The following is a 21510-nucleotide window of genomic DNA, read 5'->3' on the forward strand; positions in this document are numbered from 1 at the left end:
TGAGGGAGAAAAATGTCTTCAAATATTCTCTGAAAGGCTTATATCCAGAACATGTAAAAAAAATTCCTAAATGAGAGGATAAACATACCAGTTAAAAAGTGGATGCAGGACTTAGAGAAATTTCATCAACGATACACAAAGCCAAAAATACTTAAGATACAATATCAGTCATTAGGAAAAATACAAATCAAAGCCACAGTGAAATATCACTTCACACTACTAGTTTGTCTACAGTAAAAAGCAAGATAGCTTTTGCTGATGATGTGGAGAAACTGGAGCCCATCTACATAGCTGATGGAAATGTAAAATGGTATATAGGTACTGTGAAAGCTGATATATCTGTTTCTTGAAAAGGTAAATCTAGAATATGACCTACAATTCCACTGCTCAGTATACAAAAGAATTAAGAATGGGACTACAACAGGTCCTCGTGCAAACATTCAGTATAGCAGTATTCACAATAGCCAAAAGGTGGAGATAACTCATGTCCACCATCAGACAAACGAATAAACAAAATGTACTTACAATGGACTATTGAACTATGAGAAGGAATGGAGTTTTCTAGGTAGTGTAATAAACCTTGAAAACTTAGGTAAGCTAGACTCAAATGGAAAAATATAATTCTACTTCTATGAAATGTAAGAGACCAGTTCATAGAGATAAATTAGATTAGCAGTTACCAAGGGCTGCGGTAGGAGGGAATGGAGAAGAATTGCTTAACATGGTTTCTGCTTGGGTTGGGAAGTTTGGAAATCATGATTGTAGTTGTACAAGATTCTGAATATACTACCAGTGAACTATATGCTTAGTAGTGAAATGACACACTGGTTGTTTTGCCACAACTTTTTTTTTTTTTTTTTAAAGTAATGCCTTCATTTGTGACTTCTTAAAAAGAAAAGCAACTTCTAAAATGGTCAGCTTCCTTAAACAGGAGGAAAGTGAAGGAATCATTTGGACTGAAGTAAATAGACTTGAGGAAATTCAAGACAAGTTAAACCGAAAGGACTAACCTAAAATACAACCAACTGTAAGGACAGAATAAAGCAAATGCTATTATTAAATGTCAAGTGAGTGTTTTTTGAGTATACTACTTCTGGTCAAAACTAGAAACAGAATTGGGAGAATGGCTAACAGATTATGCTTTACCAACATGAAGGAATAGATTACAGTCATTAGAATCGTAATAATAGAGCCTGTAATGGAAAAAAAAAAACAATGTATTACGAGTCATAAAAGTATCATGATATAGAACCGTGTGTAGGCTCTTTGCTAAAAATGCATTCTACTGGGAGACAAATGAAAATGGTTCTAGGATTAAAATTGCTAATGATTTCAACTGTTCTTTAAAGGAAAGATCTTGTCTGGCTCAATACCTTGGGTCTCTATTGATAGTGACCTATTAATTACCTATTGGAGTTTTGAGCTACATTTTATCATGGAGCTCCATCAGTTCTCAGTTTTAATCTGATGGATTTTATCTAAATTGGTCTAACATGAAGTATAGCTAAGTCAGTAGTTTGGAGATTTTAAATTCCAATTAAGTTTTGCCTGGGCTCCCCCTAAATATTCTCAGTACCAAGACTTAAGGGTTCAGTCTACAGACTACAGGACTGTAGAGTTGACCATGAGCTCAGGAATTCAGTAATCCAAAGTTCTCACCATACAAGTGCGGAAATGGACACAGCCCATGTACCCATAAAAGCTGATGGTCCAGGCTGCCTGGGTCTCAATGCACTGTTCCTCTTGCCAGAGCAGCTTATTACCTGATACTAACTCTGAATGGCAATGTATCATGGACAGAGGGACTTGGTGCTGCAAAACCACTTTAAAATGTTTAGTTTAGGGCGCCTGGGTGGCTCAGTGGGTTAAGCCACTGCCTTTGGCTCAGGTCATGATCTCAGGGTCCTGGGATCGAGTCCCGCATCGGGCTCTCTGTTCGGCAGGGAGCCTGCTTCCCTCTCTCTCTCTCTCTCTGCCTGCCTCTCCGTCTACTTGTGATCTCTCTCTATCAAATAAATAAATAAAATCTTTAAAAAAAAATAAAATAAAATGTTTAGTTTATTGCTACTAAATTAACCAAACCCATCATCTCTTCTTCTCTCCCTTTGAGCTTTTAGTATCCTTTACATTGCGAGAATTATTTCAACCTTGAGGAATTGGACTTCCAAAGCTTCTAGAATGTAGTAATGTGGAAAAAGCTTCCTAAAGAACTATGAAAATGATTCGATTCAGATTTCTTACTTTATCCTTGTGAAAGATCCGTTAAAAGTCTATAAACAGGTCCATTTTTGACCTAAAAAACAAAGGGAAATCAATCACAAGACCCTACCTTCTTTTATGATTTCTGTTTATTCAATTCTACTTGCAACTGGGGCTGGGTTAAAACAAAAACAAAAACAAACAAAAAAACCCCAAACCTTTTGACTCATTGGTTCTCACCTGGCCTATTTCTATTTCTAGCCTGTTTCAGGCTGCTGAGCCTCTGAGTTGCTAAATAAGCAATTGTTTTTCCTGCCTTCAACCACCACGGGGGGGGGGGGGGGGGGCAAACCATTCTGAAGATAGGCTATTTAGTGCTACTTTTTCCATAGGGTCTATGAATTACTTTATTCACCCAAGAACCATCCCTACTTCACAATAATTATGGAGAGTTCATAAAGTTTCCAGGTAGGCAAACAGATAGGAGTTGCAGATAACACTGTATTTTGGTTAGACCACTGAGAGCTTTCAGGGCTTTTCTCCGCATTTTGACACCCAACTTCTGAGTATGATTTTGAAGGTCGAATGGAGACCTAGAAATAAAATTCTTTGCTGCTAAAACAAAAGTATCTTTGTTCAGAGGCTTGCTAACAATTTTAGGTATTGAGACCCAAGAGTAGAAAATGGAATTTTAGAGCTGGAAAGGATTATCAAAATGTAATTTAATTCTAGACAAATGCCATGTGAGACCTCAGACTTTCTAAACTATTTCAAAAGAGCTCCAGGGAAATTAGTTGGGTCATCTTAGTTGTATTTTTCCTCTTTAATTCTGGTAGAGTTATTGATGGGCAGCAGTTAACTTTCAAATATCATGATATTCCTTTATGTGAGAAGGTACCTTATTACCTTGACCAATTTGAAATGAAAACTGAAGAAATCCAGATTGACTCATTACTGGTCAGTTTTGCAAACATTGATGGAATGCCTACTGTACTAGGGGCAAAGAGGTGTTACTTACACAGGCAAGTAAGACATGGCTCGTCTCTACCCTTAAGAAGTTAAAAGTCTGGTATATTCTGCATGTAGAACATACTACGTGCTGGTTGAACAGCTGTGTTGAACAACTGTGTACTTCTAGTGGAAATCCTTACATGCTTCCTTTAAAAATATGTGTACATGCAATGTACAAATCTGAAGTCTTGAACATGAAATATGGTTCAGGAGAATATACATAAAAAAATTCAAATTCTAAACTGATAATTCAGGCAGTGCTTCTTTAGGTATATCAATTCCTGGGTTTTTCCATTTCTATTGAACCAGATTATCTGGGAATGGGCTCTAAGCATATGCATTTTACAGTAACTTTAATGTGCTTCCATTGTTTCCTTACAGAAAAGTCCTCCTTCACAGACACAAAGGAAGTTCTCATCCAAGGGTGAAATAAATGGTCTTCAGTTACGGGTTATCATTTTGGTCTGTTTGATGTCGTTTCAGAAACTGGTCTAGGATTGGTCACTAGGGATGTTTAGAGAAATACTTCACTTTTACAGTTCAGTCTTACTGTTCAAGTTTTTTAGTTTTCTTTAACACTCTTGACGTCTGGTTAAATGATAAAATACCTCAAAATAGGCAGATGAACAAGTGGCAGCTAAGACCTTTCATTGAGGAAAGAGCTGGGCGGGGGTGGTTCTGAAGACCATAACCAGAATCTGAAAGTTTTCTATTCCCCTGAGGAACATTCTCTATTAACACTGTTCTATAATAGCTTTCAATTTTACAAGAAATATAAACAGTCAAAAAAGAAACCTCATTAATGAAAATATTTCTTGCTCGACTTAATAAGGCTCTCTCCTGCTGAGTTTAAAGCACCAAGTTACTGAAAAGACTAAAGTGTGACTTCTAGTTTTTGCCTGAAGTTAGAGAAGTTCTCATAGAATGTCTCTCATTCTTAGCATCTGTGAATCAGCCTTACCAAACCTGTTACTATGGAAACTGACATTAAATCTGAACTGAAAAAGCTACCCTAGAGATGTGTATGCAAACCTTTATTTGCTATACTTGGCCAAGTGAGGTCCTGTACATAAAACAGCTGGCCTAAGTAGAGCTATTAAAGATGACTTACTGCAGGGGAAAAGCTACAAGAACCCATCAGGAAACCCTACTTCTCTCCCTCCTTTTATTTCTGTATCACTTCTTTCTAGGTCTCCTCCATTCTTTTCTCATTCATTTAGATAGCATAATTTATTTCCTATGTATGGCTAAATACACTCCTGCTTGGTCTCTTATGTGTCTGCTTCCTTGGTAAATGACTTTAGGAGACAAATCAAAAGAAGTAACGTCTTCAAGTATATGTACGGAGCATGTGTGTTAAACCAGAATGATAGGGCTGGGTTGGTGAATTAGCATCTAAGAATGGTGATGCTAAGATGGCAGGATAGCACAGGAAGGTGCTGGGCAAAAGAAGAGGAACCTCTTTTTTCCCTTGGATTAGAGGAACCACAGATACATGGTTTCTGGTCCATTTACTAGGGATTCAGTAGCCAGTGCCTAAAACAAAGACACAAAACCAGCAGACCAAACAAGACAACAAATGAGGATCAACTTTGTTTCAGACAGGCTTGAGTATCTTTCACTGGATAAAATGAAGTTTTAATGAGCAAAAACCTTTAAAAAAAAACAAACAAAAAACCCCAGATGGGTTAATTGCTGTATCAGAAGTAGAAAGCATCCCTGAATAAACAGACTGTGGGTTTCTACATCCTGGCTGGTTTCCGAAGTTGCTATATCAAATATGTAAACTAGGTGGGTTCCTTAAATGTGGTGGGAATTGGTCATGTCTTAACCATTTGAGTGTAGCCTGTAAGTATGGTTCCTCTTATAAACCTTCAGTGGTTCATTTGGGAGTTAATAAAGGAACAGAGAAAAAAAAATAGTATTGAAAGCAATCAATCCATAGAATTAAATATATAAAAGGATAGTAGGTAAGGAATGAGAAATATTTTTGAATCAAGCCCATGTCCGGGCACATATGTATAGGATCTTGGAAATTCCTTTCACAGACAAAACAGAATAAAGTCCATTAATTACAATCAACTAGAACAATCCATGAAAAGAATGCTCTTACAAGTAATTCACAAATGGAGGACAGCAGATGGTTTAGTAAAAACAACTTGAAGAAAGGGCCAAAACAAGAGAAACTGCAGCAAAGGTTTGAAGTGCAAACAGAGTCAAAGGTTATCCAAGTGGAAGGAGACTGAGATGTTTTCAAAGGGCTGAAATCTGAGGGAGCTTTGCTTGGTATGATTCACTTGTTCCCCTCCAGCTTATGCTCTGCACTGAATGGTAATGGTGAGGGTCAAGGTTAGCCCAGACTGTGGGTGCTGGTCTGGAAAGGCAGGAGGGATGAAGGGTGAGTTTGCATTCTCTGTAGTCTGAGCTGTTGGATCCTCACATTGGGAAAGTACCCATGTATTACTTGAGGATGTTATTAGAGTCTCTTAGACATGACTGGGAAAAGAAAGGCTTTGGTGATTTTGAGCAGTAAGAAGGGCAGCCAAAGCTGGATGGTGTTTGAGGTGTGAAAAATGTGACAAAATGCAGAAAGCAAGGATAGAATCATTAGGGGGAGTTAATGTAAATCAGAGTTGAATGGCGAGGAACTGAAGACCCGTTGGGGAAGGACAGGAAGTAGAGATAAAGCACAGAAGAACATGGATAGTCCTGGAATATGTGTCTGGAAACTGGGAATTGAAACCCAAATTGGAAAGTAAAAGTAGGGATAAGGGGAATTAGCTTTAATAGCCTTCTCACATAGGAGAATGGGATGAGGCCTTCTGGTTGGAGAATGAAGGACTAAGGTTGAGAAAACCTAAATGGGAAAAAACTTGAAAGATCCACTAGGGATTGCCCAAAGGACCGACCACAACGGGCATCTAGGCAAAGTTGGAAACCAGAGATATGTGGCAGCATGTGATTCAGTATGAGACTTTCTCTAGCAGCTGTGGGTTACATGGGTGCAGTGACCATAGGGGATGGTGGTCTAAGTGACCCAGGGTTGGGGTTTGGTTAGGCCAAGGGAGGAACAGGTACTAGGATATGAATGGTGTTGGTGATAACCTTTCGGATGATCTACCCTAGCCTCGGACTTGAGGGTTCCTACCCTCCAGCCCAGAAGTGATGGGTGGATGTGGAGAAAGTGGAAGGCTCCCTAACCTGGAAGTACCCAACACAGCCTGGGCGGTATATGGATGCTAGTCTTCTGCTCTCAATGTCCAGAAGTAATAAAAGTCTCAGCTCTGTCCCTCCTTTCCTTCCTCATTTTCCTTGAGAGAATGATCAAAAGAGCAGAACAGTCCATGAGGCAAGCCAAAGTAGCAGACTGACAAGGCATAAAGTGCTTCTTTACCACCAAATCACTTCTTAATTTTTCTCACCAGTTTCCAATTGCCCTGGAGAGTTTATGCTAAGTGCTGTTTTATTGAGCATATTGTCCCATAGCTATGGCTGAGTCTGTGATGCAGAAAGAAGTCAGCTGTCATTCTGGCAGGTTTTGAGCGACATGGGCCATTAAATGGCCTCATACCCATGGGCAAGAGTGCTGAAGGACAGCCAAGGATGTGTCCTCCAAGAGCATTGCCTTCCTGTGAGATTTCTAAGTTAGGAAGTGATGCTCAGCAGGGCAGAGGTCCCTAAATTCTGCACCTGTGGGCTGAAGGGGAAAGGACCACAGCCCTTTAAGAAATGAGAAGATGGGCTGAGGGGGTAGTGGCTCAGTAGAGCCTTTGTTTCAGGGCTGTGACAGTATGGCTGGTCCCTTAGCTATCTGGTGCCGTGATACTCCTGGGAAGGACTGCAGTCTCCATGTGGCTGTGAGCATCCCTGCTCCCAGACACTGGCCCACTCACCCGCGGACTGAGGTGGTACCCAGTCCGTCTGGATAGGACAGTGCCATATGGGGGAAGCAAAACAAAAAACCACTTTCTTTCACCCAGGAGAGAAAGTGAGCCAAGAAACCAAGGGAAAGGGAAAGTTAAGTGAATTTCTCAAGTTTGCCTTTGTGTTCTGGTAGGAGCTAGCCTACACTGTGATCTTCCAGTTGTGGAAGAGTGCATAGGTAACACATTCACCACCTATCCTGGTTGTTCGATGAGTCTCTGGATTCCACTTCTAGGCTGGCTGACTCCTAGCAATAAGCAAATTGGGCATAAACCTGTCAGGTCCCAGAAGAGAGAATCCCAGGAGTCCTAAGATACTTTGTCTCAGCCAGTAGAGTTGGGAATCCCATCACCTCCAAGCATGAAGGCCAACAGAACAGCTGATTCACTTTGTATTTTTAATTAAGCATAGTTCACTATTATTCTTTTTGGACCTCGATTGTATGTGATTTTTAAATCACATACAAAAGACCTAGAAAGTTGATTTATAAAACTACATGGGATTTCAATAAAACCACCCCCCCTCACCCTCCAGAACTAGATAGAAGCTGATTTTTAAAACTCAAAGCATGTGAAAATAGTCATGAAAAGTCTAAGGATGAGGGAATTGATCTAAGGTAATAAATGCCTTTATACATTCTCAACTGAAAGTATACTCTGGGTAAAAGTAAATGAATCAACAGAACAAGTCCAGAATTAAATCCAAATATATATGGAACTTGGGTTATGATAAAGTAGAGTATCAAATTGTGGTCAAATAAAGAGTACATGAAGCTGTGTAGAAAAACTAAAATCACAGGTTAAATTCTAAATGGTTCAAAGACTTAATATAAAACTATAAAAGTAATGGAAGATTTTTAAACTTTGTAATGGGAAAGGCAATCTCGGTAATGATTGAAAATTCAGAAGACATAAAAGAACATACATAAAAAATCATATAAAAATAAAAATTCATTTGGAAAAACCCACCATTTTCAAATGACCAGTGACACATTGGGAATACCTAGATAAATTATGAAAGCAGACAAAAAGTTAATCCTGCTAGGAAATGACAGATGCTGGTGAGGATGCAGAAAAAGGGGAACCCTCCTACACTGTTGGTGGGAATGAAAGCTGGTGCTACCACTCTGGAAAACAGCATGGAGGTTCCTCAAAAAGTTGAAAATAGAGCTACCCTACGACCCAGCAATTGCACTACTGGGTATTTTACCTAAAGATATAAACGTAGTGATCCAAAGGGGCACGTGCACCCAAATGTTTATAGCAGCAATGTCCACAATAGCCAAACTGTGGAAAGAATCTAGATGTCCATCAACAGACGAATGGATAAAGAAGAGGTGGTATATATATGCAATGGAATACTATGAAGCCATCAAAAGAAATGAAATCTTGCCATTTGTGACTATGTGAATGGAACTAGAGGGTATTCTGCTTAGCAAAATAAGTCAGTCGGAGAAAGACAACTGTCATATCTCCCTGATACGAGGAAGTGGAGATGCAATGTGGGGTGTTTGGGGGGTAGGAAAAGAATAAATGAAACAAGATGGGATCAGGAGGGAGACAAACCATAGGAGACTTAATCTCACAAAACAAACTGAGGGTTGCCGGGGGTGGGGGGAGTAGGGAGAGGGTGGTGGGGTTATAGACATTGGGGAGGGTATGTGCTATGGTGGGTGCTGTGAAGTGTGTAAACCTGGCAATTCACAGACCTGTACCTCTGGGGCTAATAATACATTATATGTTTATAAAAAGTAAAAAAAAAATTATAAAAAACTTGAAAAAAAAACCTAATCCTGCTAATTTGTTAGAAAGAAACCAAGAACCTTACAGAGAAGTTTACATGTTGTAACACTTATGACACAAACCGTATATTTACTCCATCACTAAACCTCTTGATATAGGTACTGTTACTAAAATTTATTCATTGGGAACCGAAGGTACAGAGAGGTTAGTAACTTGTCATACATCACACAGCTTAGGCATGACAGAGCCAGATAGTCTGACTCCAGACTTGTGGCTTATAACCAGGATCTATGGCCAACCAACTAAACACAATGGAAACTTGTTCATAGACCAAAGATGCTCAAAATCCTCTTTAAAAAATGAAAGCTACACTGAGATTACTTTCACTGTCCCTCAAAATTTCTTTGTAAGTCTGCCTAAGACAGGAAATTATTGACTGCCTAAAGGCCAGTGTTGTACCTGGTGACCTAAGCATTCAATTGAGTATTTATGCCAAGGTGTCAGTTTGTGAAGACACAGGTTCTGAATAAATGTGACACAGTTTATCTTTATCCTATTACAAAAGTAGTCTTAATGTAGAGAATAGTAGTCATGGATATCCTTGAGGGGGGAGTGAAAAAATTCTATTTGGATTTGGGATACTTCAAAATGACTCCATGAGGTGAAAGTATGTTTCTGAAGTAGAAGAAAAAATTCTAATTGGGGTCTTTGCTTGTCCTATGTGATGTGAAAGATAGTCCTTTTCACTTTTTTCTATCTAACCTGTAACTTTACCTGCTACAGATAGTCAGAGAATTAAGTATTTTCTTTTCCTACGTGATGTTAGCAAATCTATCGTTGTGAGGAAAGCGTTTGCTCACTTTTTTTATATCATGGTGAAGTCAGTTACCTCTGATCATGGAAATTGGGTTTATGAAGGGCTGATGAAATCCGGAAAATCCTAGGATCGTTCTTAATCTAATGCGTCAATCTTCTCTGTCATCAGTTCTTTCCTCAGAGTTCACAAATAGAAAGTGCAATTGATTTGTAATTACGTTCATTTTCCTCCAAATTGGATGAAAGCCTTGGCAACAGTAAAATGACCAAGCTGGTAGCAGGGAGCAGGGGGACATGGCAGCAAATCTCAGAAATACCAAGTGCAGGAAAACTTGAGTCATCTGGGTTGTGGTTCCCAAGGTTGCCATTTGTTAGATCCGAGCAAACTTAGAAGGTCATCCACCTTCTCCATGAAGCCTTCTCTCCCACGCCACAGATGTTATGATGATCAAGAATGAAACATTTACAATATCTGTGACAAAACTATACAGAAAGCTACAGGGGAAAACAACAATCTGTTGTTTTTTTTCTAATTTCCTGTACTTGACAAATTTGAAGTCCTCAGATTCTTCCTGCTAATAGATTCACCTAAATTATTCCTATTTTACCAGAATGGGCTCAGACCATCCATACCACCCTGAAATCTTGCTTTTTGCACTTAGTCATGGACATTTTTCCAGTTGACTATCCAATAACCCCACCTCAATATTCTTAAGAGCTAGAAAATGTTCTGTAATTAGGATAAAAACAATACAGTGAACCACAATCCAGTCTTCTTTTCTGCTATTTTCCAAGACTTCTGAATTAAAGGTCTTTAGATCTACTTCTATTTTTCTGTAGGACAGATGGCCTGAAGTAGGATTGGCAGGTCAGATTTTAATGACTTTGGCTACACTGTCCAAGAACAATTCATATTCACACAAATAAGGTATGAGCCTACATAGGGCATCACTCAGTGTGATTCTACTTGTTTTAATTGTGCCAATCAGATGAACAATGGTAATACATTGTTTTAAATTACATTTCCATGACCGTTAAAGAAATTAAGCATTTTCCTGTCCATTAGTTATCCTCTTTTCAGCATTTATTGTCCATTTCATGTTTCTCTTCATGTTTATATATTTTTTCCCTATTGGGTTGTCTTTTTGTTTGATCTGTAGGTACTCTTTGTATGTTAGGAATATCAACCCTCGGTCTGTTCATATGCATTGATACTTTCTTTTGACTTCGCTTTTATTGATTTTTACCTATAGAACTTTTTCTCCTGTAGTAAGCAATGTCTATATCTTTGTAGTTTGTGTATTTCTTTGGCTTGCTTAAAAAGCTATTGCTCTACTATTTTGAAATTATGGAGAAGTCTAAATTGGGACTCAGGGTGAGTGAGGAAAGAATACAACCTAGCTGGATTACTTAGGATCTTCTAATAGATACATCAGTGCAATTTTTGGGATGGGACTTCAAAAATAAAAAGAATGGAAAATTCAAATAATTCAAACTGATTGGGATGGGGTGAAGGAAAGAATGACTTTGTACAAGTCAGTAAATGCATGAAATAAGGTAAATAAACTGTTATAAAGGAAATATATGAAATAGAAGATGGGAAGAATAAAATTGATTTTTGCCAGTTGTGATAGTAATACAGACAGGATAAATTTCTTTATCAAAAGACAGAGATAGGAAGATTGTGTTTTAAAAATGTGAAAATATCAAAGGAACAAAGACATGACAGAAATGAAGAGAGGAGAAAAGATGAAATGGAGAATTTCAAGTGAGGAAGAGGTATGGCAATGCTAGTTTCATATAAGGCAGAACTCAAGGCCCAAAACCATGTCTCAGGGGTTAGGGAGATAAGAAATTGGGCTCGGGCTACCCAAGGTAGCCAGGATTTCAAGAATTAAGCTTCTGGAGTGAAGTGAAGAGAAGGAAGGTATTCATGTGAGCCCTTTTCCCAGTTAGTCATTTACCAGTCCGTTTGAGGGATGGACTGAGAGGCTGAGTAGCTGAATAATCTGTGCTGAGGGGATAGGATTAGGGGATAGGATTTCAGAGTTCTTCGAAATGGAGAACACCTCAGGCTTTCATTTGAAAAAAGGAAGGCATATACCTTAAGTGTAAGGATAAACTAAAAGACAGTGCTTATGAAAAGCGAGCCTAAAATAAGCTCAGTCCCTAGTTGGATTAAAGGGATTTACGGCAACTGCCTGATAAAACTAAAGAATGCCTCTCTGAACAAGAATACTAACATTTTATTTCCTTTTTTTTTTTTTTTTTCCTTAACACAGTGTCCGGTATTCAATTAAAAAAAAAAATTATAAGGTATACTAATAGCCAAAGGGGAAAAGACCCCAGAAAACAGAATATCCCAGGTAATCAGCTGTCCGGACATCTATGATTAACATTTGAGAAAACCGATGAAACCATGGAGAATTATTTCAGAACTAAATACAATAAAATGGGAATTTTAAAACTAGAAATACAGTGATCTATTAAGGCTATAATACATTTGTTGAGCAGCAAATTTGAAATAGCTGGTGAGAGGTTTAATAATCCAGAGAAGGGAGTAAAACTACATGGACTAAAGACTTAAAGATGTAAAAATGTAGAACAGTTATTTGAGTTGTAAGCATGGGTAAAATTTCTATTATCTGGGAAACAAGTCTAAGAAATGTGTTGGGGAGAAAAGTTGTAGCAGAAGCAATTCTTGAAAAGATAATGGCCAAAAATGTTGCTAAATTAACAAAAGTACTAAGCAAAAAATTAAAGAATGAATATAAACACCATGCAGGACAAACCCAACACTAAAAGACGTATCTGGGCACATCATAGTTAAATTTCTAAAATACAAAGAAAGAATCCTACTAAAGTAGCAAGGGCTGGTGGTTTCTAAGGGACACTAAGTCTGACAGCTGAGTTCTCACTATCAAACAAAATTCTGTAAGCTAGAACTTTGGAATGCCCCTTCTAAATTACTGGAAAACCAGAAACCTTGAGTTGTATATTGAGCAAAAAATATGCTTAAAAGGAAGGCTAAATAAAGATGTTTAGAATAACGAGCTGAAAGAAAACTACATGGTCATTCTGAAATTCAGAAGTAAGGACTAGGAATCATGGGAAAGACAGGCAGAATCATGGAAATGACAGAAGCAATGAATGGCAACAAAAATGGTCAATATGTGGGAAATAGTAGAACACTTATGTCCTATGGTTTTTAATAGGATACTTAAAATTAGACAATAGGAAAAGAGAACATGAGAGATAGGGACAAATGGAGTTAAAATATTCCAGAGGTTTTCCATTATCTAAGAAATGGTAATTTGTTAGGCTCTATTAGGTTAAAATAAATAAATAAATCATAAGGATTTAAAAGAGTGGATAACAAGCTTATAATGGGGAACAATGAATTCTTGATCAGGCCATAAGAAGGCAAGGATAGAAACTAGAATATAGAATAAATGGGACAAAAGAAAAAAGTAATGGTCATTTTAAACCCAAATACTATGTATCTGGGCTGCATTAGTTATAAATGGGTTAAATATTCCAATGAAAAGATAGACTGGATTAAAGAAAATTTTATGTGCTGCTTGTAGGCAATGTACTTTAAATATTAAATCAGGAAGTAGTGACAGTAATAAGATGGAATAGGATATATTCAGAAAATAACCAAAAAGGAACTGGCAGAGCTATATTCATATCAGATGAAGTAGATGTTAAAGCAAGAAGAATTGCATTTAATAATCAAGAATCCATATAAAAGGATAATCTCAACTTTCTATGTAGCTAGTAACCCAAGACCAGGTAGCAAATGTAAATAACTACTGAAGAGAGTTTAGAGTTGTAATTAAAGAGAACATTTAGAAAGGTTCCAACATGACAGAGCTTTAGAACCAAGTTCTATAAAACCTTTTAAAGAGCATTCCCATTTAAATATTTGAAGACCACAGAGAAAAAAACAGTAATATCCCAAATTTATTTAATATAGCTAAAAAGAAAAAAAAAAAAACCTTGTAAGAATAATAAACCAACCAACAAAGTCCTCCAAAGCCAATTTCATTTATAAATGCATTTCAGGAACGCAAGGGCAGTTCAGATCTATCAAGAAAACAAAATATCCATTTTTCAGCTTCAGTGTACTGATATATCAATAGATGCTAAAAAGACCGGTAGAAGAAATGCTAAAAAATAGATGCTAAAAAGACTGGTAGAAGAAATCTATTAGACTATATACACAAAATTCTATCTGGACTAAGTATCTAAATGTAAAACAAGTGGGAACAGTAGCAGAAAATTCAGATATTTGTGCTGAGCACCTTCAGGCTCTTGGTTAGAATTTTTTTTTTTTTAACCTTTTCCCAACTGCCATCTCCTCAGCCTTCTATCTCAGATTTATGATAAAGAGCTTTTTTATTTCCTTATTTGCCTTCCTCCATCACCTTATTGGAAGTCTCCAAATACTTATCTTAACTCATCTTCGTGTATTTAGTGCTCCATACATTGTAGCTGTGTTGTAAGTATGGCCACAATGGTGATGACCCCTCCTCGCACCCCCACACCCATCATCCAGCCTGCCTGTCTCCTGGAGCGAGAACAGAATAGGAGCAATGTCATCTTGTGCAACTTCTCTGCAGTTTGTTTTCTGTAAGGCGCTTTAAATACCGCAGGCTGGTTGTCTTTGCTCAGAAACAGCTCCTTGGGACAAGTGCTACTGAACTGTTTATGTATGCCAGAAGGTAGAAGATGGGTGACGCTCCCAAGCCTCTGTCTCAACAGTGTGACTGTGTACGAGGGGAACACTAGAATAAACCTGATGATAACATGGTTTGCTTTGTTTGCATTATCGGCCACCTTTGCTAAGCACATGTGTTTGAGTGGTCCTTTACCCTGGTTGCTCCTTAGTCATCCCACCATGGACCAATTAAATCCCAGTGCTCCACATGTGTTCTTATGTGTAGCTGGGATTGAGAACCACTGGTCTTTCATTCTGTTGTTCCAGATAGAAGGAGTCTAAGATTACATGGGCCCAGAAACCACATGCTACTCCCCGCCCCCCGCCAAAAAAAAAAACGGTTTTCTAAAGAAGGTGGTCATGCAGTAGGAAGAGCATGGCTTGGCACCAGAAGTTTAGAGTCCTAGACCTGTCACTGGCTGAAGAGCTGACACAACAAGCCACAAAGCCTCTCTAGACACTGGTACCCTAACTGATCAAATAAGCATAATGAGCTATTCTGTCCACCTCAACTTGTAGTAGGAATTTTAAAATGGAAACTAGATAAGACCCTTCAAAATCTGAAAATCCTGCAAATGTAATTTGTTAGCATTTCCATCAGGAAACAGGCACTGTCCTGTGTCCTAGCTGTGGGGTCTGGTGCGGGTCATTTCACTTGTTGAAGCCCCATTTGCTCATCCCTAAAATGGAGTTACCTGTTCTGCAGAGGACCCCTTTAGCAGCAAGGCAAGCTGGAGGAACGGAAAAACACAAAATATCCTATTGCGTTTGCTGTTAACTTGGATTTTTATCACAAAGACTCTGAAATGTTTGGTGTCAAGCCTGCCATCAAATCCCATAGCCTCCCTCCTGTTAGCAGATGCAAACACCGCTGTGGCCACAAGCAGGTGCAGTGTCCGTGCCTGAAAAGCTTTGTCGCCTTAAATCCCAGGGAATTTTTGGTTACAAAGCAAGCCTGTTGAGGTGACAGGTGCCACTGACTTAGCTACCTGTGAGCTGACCCTTTGGCTCCCATTATCTGGGCTTTCTTGCCTGTTGAGTTGGTTGTGACAAGAGATCAATACTGATGAGAGGGGAATGTGTAATCAAAGAAACAGAAGGGGGTTGAAATCTTCCGGTGTGTGGTGACCGGAAAAAGAGGAGGGATTACAGAGGTCCTGGGCAGGCAGAAGTACCTTGCCCTTGAACGAGTCCTGCCACCTTTCTCTGTTCTCACCTTCTGCCTCAGAGTTACAGCCCCTGGTACCTTTCTCCAGCCTCCAGAAGCAGAGTATTCTTCAGCGTGGGGGCCTGCCATTTAAATGGACAGGGGCAGGGATGATAAATGTGGAGGTCTCCAGGGGAACTCAAGAGGTAGAGTAGTGAATTAGAAAGTGCAAGATGGGGAGCAAAAGCATTTGAAGGTGGCTATGGCGCAGTTATTTCTAATTGGCTCTGCAGGTGTCCGTTCTTAACTGGGCAAACTTAGGTTGTCAGCCAGTGATGTTGATACTTTTTCTTCCTAAAACAAATCTGAGAAATAACGACATTGTGGTCTAGAGAGGACAATAACAAAAACCCCATGGAGTCCGTGTATCAGCTTTTCGTACAATAAAACAGAACAAGTCTCTTTGGAAGGCATGGATGGTTATTTCAGATGAGCCCCTGAAATCCCGTACCAACTTACCCACTGATATGGTCCAAACAGCAATTATTTTCAGAAAGGCCTTGGTTCTGGAGTTGAACCGGCTGTGATGGATGGGGTTCTGGATGGCAACGTAGCGGTCTAGTGAGATCGCACAGAGATGCATGATAGAAGCCGTGGAGAAGAGCACGTCCAGGTAAATCCAGACAGCACAGAGCTTGCTAGGCAGAGGCCACCGGTAACCTGGGATGCAAAAGGTTAGCATCAATTAGGGATCTTGGGCCTCCCACGGTGCGGTGCATGGAACCCAGCCTGCCAGAAGGGCTGCTATTCTGGGGGTGGGGTGGGGTGGGAAAGGCACAGGTGGTGGCAAAGGGCAACACAAGATATTTTCAGTGTTTTAAAAGCCCAAGAACCATTGTACTGAACAATGTTCAGATCCTACAAGCTGATGAACTCAGGGTTTAGAAATTTCTTGGGGCTGGAGTTCTATGCCACTGTGTTGTGGTAACCTTGGGTTGTCTTCAGGGTTTCTCTTGCTCTGTGTCCCCTAACAGCATCTACCTTTTTTTCTTTGTTTTTAAGGAGTTAGAAGTCTCGATAGATTTGGAGCTCCTCTATTAAAGCGCCTTGTTCACGTCTTTGACATACTGTGGGTTCCCTGAGGTTCGGCCCACCTCTTAGTCTCCATAACTATAATGGCTCAGTCTTGCACAGCGATATCATCAATTGGTCTCTCAATAAATGCTATTGGTGTGAATGAATAAATGATGAAAAAGTCCAGATTGAGAATATTTTTTGGAAAAATGAAAAATAATTACATTATGCTTTAGGGGTTCAACTCAAATTTGGAGTGTATGTGTGGGGGGATATGCAGAAAAGCATTGTGTTCTTGTCCTGATGAGTGTTTCAGTGCAGCGGTTCTCAAACTCAGTGAGCCTCAGGGCCTCCCAGGTAGGGTCTTGAAATGGTACTGCTGGATCCCACCTGGAGGTGTCAATTTTGTGACTCTGCAGTTGGGGAGGAGAACGGCCATTTCTAACCGGTTTCCAGGTGGTGTTCCTGGTCCCGGGATAACACTTGGGCAACAGCTGCATGCAGCAGCGGTTGTCAGCCCTGGCTGCATTTGAGAATCAGCCGAGAAGCTTTTTCTCTAGGTTCTGGTTCTCAGGAGGCTAGGAGGAGGTGGGCCCCAAACAGAGTGTTCCAGAGCTGTCACGATGATCCCAATATGAAGAGCACTGCGGGAGGCCCATAATGCATATTCTAAGTGTCCTGTTCTTGTTTTACAGGGGATCCAGTGGTTATATAAACCCAAATTAGTTTTGATAACTGTGTAAGTAATGATATTACATCTGCGTACAAGGGAAAAGGCAATCCTAAGGATCACCTTTTCTTGTCAGTAGTCCAGACCCGCAAAGCTGAACAGATTCCACATGTGCAAGTGTACTCCACCAAAATGCCACCACCTATATTTGGGGAAGTAAAGGGTACAGGATACAAGTCTAACTTAATGCCTTTCATTCTACTTGCCAAAAAACAGGAGCTAAAACAAGAGCCTCTTCCTTTGCAGTGCCTGGAGGGAAGCCACACTTTGTCTGGTCGGAACTGATGTTGGCCCTTGAGAGTTCTCTCTGCAAGGAGACAGCTGAGGTCGGGCCACAGTCTGGTTTCCGAAGCATGGATAGGGAGGGGACATTTCCTCACCCTGAGGGGTGAGAGAGGACCAGTCCCAGTGAGAGTTGAAACTCTGGCTGGAATTGGCTGCACGCGGAGAAGCCGCCGCCAGGGGGCGCCGTTGCACCCCGAGTGGGAGGCGGCGGCCAGGTCCTAGCTTCTTAACCCAGCTGGTGGGTGCCTGCCCCCCATCTGCTACTGGGGTCACCTCCGCCCTCTGGCAGTGGTTTTAGTGCCCTAACGGGACCTCTGGGAGCCATGCACCACTCCCGGAGTTTGCCTTCGAGGCGGGGGTCGGGCCTTAGGGAGTCAGAACCTCTGCAGCACGTCTGGGAAATGACAGGCAAATTTGATGAAATCATCCTGGTGTGACATTTGAGTGGTCAAACGGAGGTTGTCCTAGCAAAGAGCAGTATGGACCCCGTGCAAACCGGCGCCTGCTCTCCATTGCCCATCTCCTCCCTCCTCCATACCCTTCTGTGCTGGGGTAATATATATATACTTTAGCCCTTAAGACTTGGACAGAAAATCTCCTCTTAAAAAGACCATAAGGTGACTGCTACGTGCCTATGTCAGCAGTCTAAATACTCTTCAAAAAAGAAATCCAACTGTATTACTCATAATTTGAAAAGAACATCACATTCTGCTTCCAGCTGAAGCCGTACCAGTGTTTGCTGACTTGCTGAGAGGTTTGACTCTTTCAAACTGTTGAAGAAAGCAAGATTAATGTCTTCCCATTTGTTTTCTACCCTCTTCCAAACCAGACTGGAGGAGTTGATGTATATGTATTTTTAAAGAGTTGAGGGTCTAATTTAAAGGCATACTTCTAAATTAGCTTCTCTGGAGGTAGGGAACAATTGAAACAGGAGTTAATTTATTTATTCTAAGGTAGAAGCTGCATATTTTAACATCAGACCCACTGTACCGCAAATGTTCTCCCTGCACACGTTCCAAGGTAATTGGGAAGGTTTGCCACTCCATTAGAAGGGCTGAAAACTGTGTGACAAAGCTAAAACTGTGTTCTGTCCTGAAGGCTGGGATACTTGGGAAAATATAGAAGCGAAAATCCAGTGGATTTAGAATGACAGCTAAATTACTGCTTTATGACCGTATGGGGGGCATTTAAAGTGACTACCTAAAATGGACATGTTTCAAAGCACAAACTCTCCAAGGATAATGGGTTGTCTGATCTCTTAATCTGTGAAAGCCAATTTAAGATTTAACCAGTGTAACATGGTAGACCCCTGTCTATAAATAAACCCTTGTGTTTACTTTGTCCCTTGAGCCTCCACTCATCTGCTCCTAACATGCACACGCTGTCTGTTACCCGTGTGGGTGCAGCTGGGAGGCTAAGGCCACTCACCATACAGGATGGTTAGCATGGACACGGGCATGACAAGGAAACCCAGCAGCATATCAGCTATGGCAAGTGACATCAGGAAATAGTTGGTGGCGTTCTGCAGCTTTTTCTCTAGGGACACTGCCATGATGACGAGTATGTTCCCAGCAATGGTTAGAATAATCACTACAGCTGTCAACAAAGCAGACCAGTTTTTTTCCTGGAGATGAAGTAAGGAGAAGCATGGTGGTGAGAGACAGCCCTCACAGGAAAGGTTGGTTCGATTTTCCGAGTCCACTGTCCAGTTAAATGCATCTGAAGTGTTAGCTTCTGCGGAGTTAAAGTCATTGATGTAGAGCCTTGGGTCCTCATTTGATTGCATTAAGGAGTTTGTTGTTGGGCTCAAGGAAGCATTTTCCTCAAAAAGAATATCCATTTCTAAGCCGGAATTTGTAGCAGATGAAGTAAAGAAAAACTACCAAGTTAGAGCCTCAGCTCGCCATACATCTTTATGTCCCCACGCTCTGTCACACTGAAGGCGGCATACATGCTGGGCTCCTTGGGTCGCCTTTTTTCTCTCATGATTACAATGGGAGCTGAACTGCAGTGGCTTTTTGTATCTCCTTCCTTCACGGGGTTCGTGGAGTCTTGTTTGGTTTCATTTTTTTTTTTCCCCCTTCAAAGCAAGGTCAGAAAAGCAGGATGAACTTTTTAACAGAGGTTGCAGAGTTTGGAGCATTCGGGAAGAAAAATGCGATCCTGGCCAGGAAAGAAAAGTTTTGTAATTACCAGAAATCTCATTGAGCTCTGTCTCATTTTGTGGGTTTTGTTGATCCCACTAGTTTAGCCACAGCAGTATTAAAACAGCATGCAATCCAAAACAGTGGGGCGGTATGCATTCTACATTAAGAAAGGCAATTAAAAATACATCCCTGTGTTAATCCCATAGTAATTGGATGTACTTTGGGGCTATAGTTCTCTGTCTCTAGGCTGAATGGCCACAGCTGCCTTCAGGAATTTCCGTTTGCATTATGCTTAGTTAAAAAAGAAAAGAAAAGAAAAGAAAACTCTTAAGCAAAGATTAGCATACAACTTATCACACCAGAAATTCTCATTGAAATGATAACATTTTGGCCAAGCGTGATTTCAAGGCAGAAAGAAAATTAACACAAATAAAAGACAGCAGCGTGAGAACTTACATTTGTTTTCAGGGTCCACACGTTAGACATACTTTGCTGTTCTGGGACTTGCTGCATCTCCCACGGTAATTAAGCCAGTGTAGAGTCCCTTCTTCTTGAGCCTCAACCGGCGTAACAGGAGAGTAATTTGATTTCTGTTCTGCTGACTTCAAAAACTGCAAGAGTGGAGCCAATTCCAGCACTGCGCGGTCTGCGTTCGCCGGCTCTGCCCGCACTTGGCTGGGTCACTCCCTCCCTGCGCGGCTCGCCTGAGCGAGGCACACGTTTAGCAATCATTCATGAGCCCCTCTCCAAGTCACACAAAAGAAATCCCTCCGGAAAGTAGGGAGAGCTGCCTGTGCCAGGGGACTCGTGGTTTCCCCGGGAATGGACCGGCTCTTAGGCTGCCTCGTTCACTTCACACCAGACCTCCCTCTATCTGTATGTCATAAACTGCAAGGTAGCAACAGCCCAGGAGGGCGGACCAAACAGGCTGGTTTTTTTTTTTTTTTTTCTCCCCCTTGTTTCTCTCTCTCTCTCTCTCTCTCTTTCTCTTTTGGCCACATGTTAACATAGGGAAGTTCTCTTACGTCAGGAATTGCCTTTTATGCAGATGGCTACGGCAGGTAAGCTGTGCTGTGAGGTTCTTAGGGTGGGGGAGCACGTAAATAAGGCTAGAAGATGGCATATCCCGGGAGCACTGTGAGCGCGCCGTTCTCCCCCCCAGAGCCCACAGTGCTGTCTGAAGTGCAGTTGCTGACGTCAGCGACTTGGGCTCAGGGCAGCCAAGCTCCTCCTGGAGATACTCAAACTATCAGTAGTATTTTTATTTATCAGTAGCATGCACCATTCAACTAACTTATTTTCCCCAGAAATAAACTTACCTAGAAGTAATTCAAAACCTCACATACGGAAGAGGGGTTTTTCAGAGATCATTTTAAAGACCTCCTGCTTTCTTTGTTTAAAAACAAAACAAAACAAAACTACCCGTCTCAATTCTAAAGACCGAAGCTATGTGGCAGGTACACAAGGTGTATATATGTATATACACTAGATAGCATTATTTTTACAGATGAAAAAAAGGATTCGTATCCTGAAGAGTGGTGGTTTTCTAGGTTTCTGTTCTTATCTTCACATTCTCTCTAGACAAATTCTGTTACTTGTGTGCCTTCAACATGTCCTTGGACAAATCAGTACCTTCTTAGCAGGTGATTTCTCTGCTCTTGACCTAAATATCCAGCTGCCTACTGAGACCTTCATCTGTGCCCTAGAGGACC

The 21510-nt window shown here is 40.6% G+C and overlaps 1 protein-coding gene across 1 annotated transcript in view; it reads right to left on the reverse strand.

Annotated features, from left to right (window-relative positions):
• Positions 1–20950, reverse strand: part of HTR2A (5-hydroxytryptamine receptor 2A) — a 59556-nt gene extending 38606 nt beyond the window's left edge. Inside the window, exons 1-3 of the mRNA XM_032315124.1 lie at positions 20255–20950; positions 19080–19814; positions 16082–16282 (exon numbers count right to left, since the gene is read on the reverse strand). Coding sequence (XP_032171015.1) covers positions 16082–16282; positions 19080–19491 — 613 coding nt within the window. The 5' untranslated portion in view covers positions 19492–19814; positions 20255–20950. The remainder of the gene's footprint in view (positions 1–16081; positions 16283–19079; positions 19815–20254) is intronic.
• Positions 20951–21510: the final 560 nt, after the last annotated feature.

This window comes from Mustela erminea, chromosome 15 (assembly GCF_009829155.1).
Source record: "Mustela erminea isolate mMusErm1 chromosome 15, mMusErm1.Pri, whole genome shotgun sequence".
Lineage (NCBI taxonomy): Eukaryota > Metazoa > Chordata > Mammalia > Carnivora > Mustelidae > Mustela > Mustela erminea.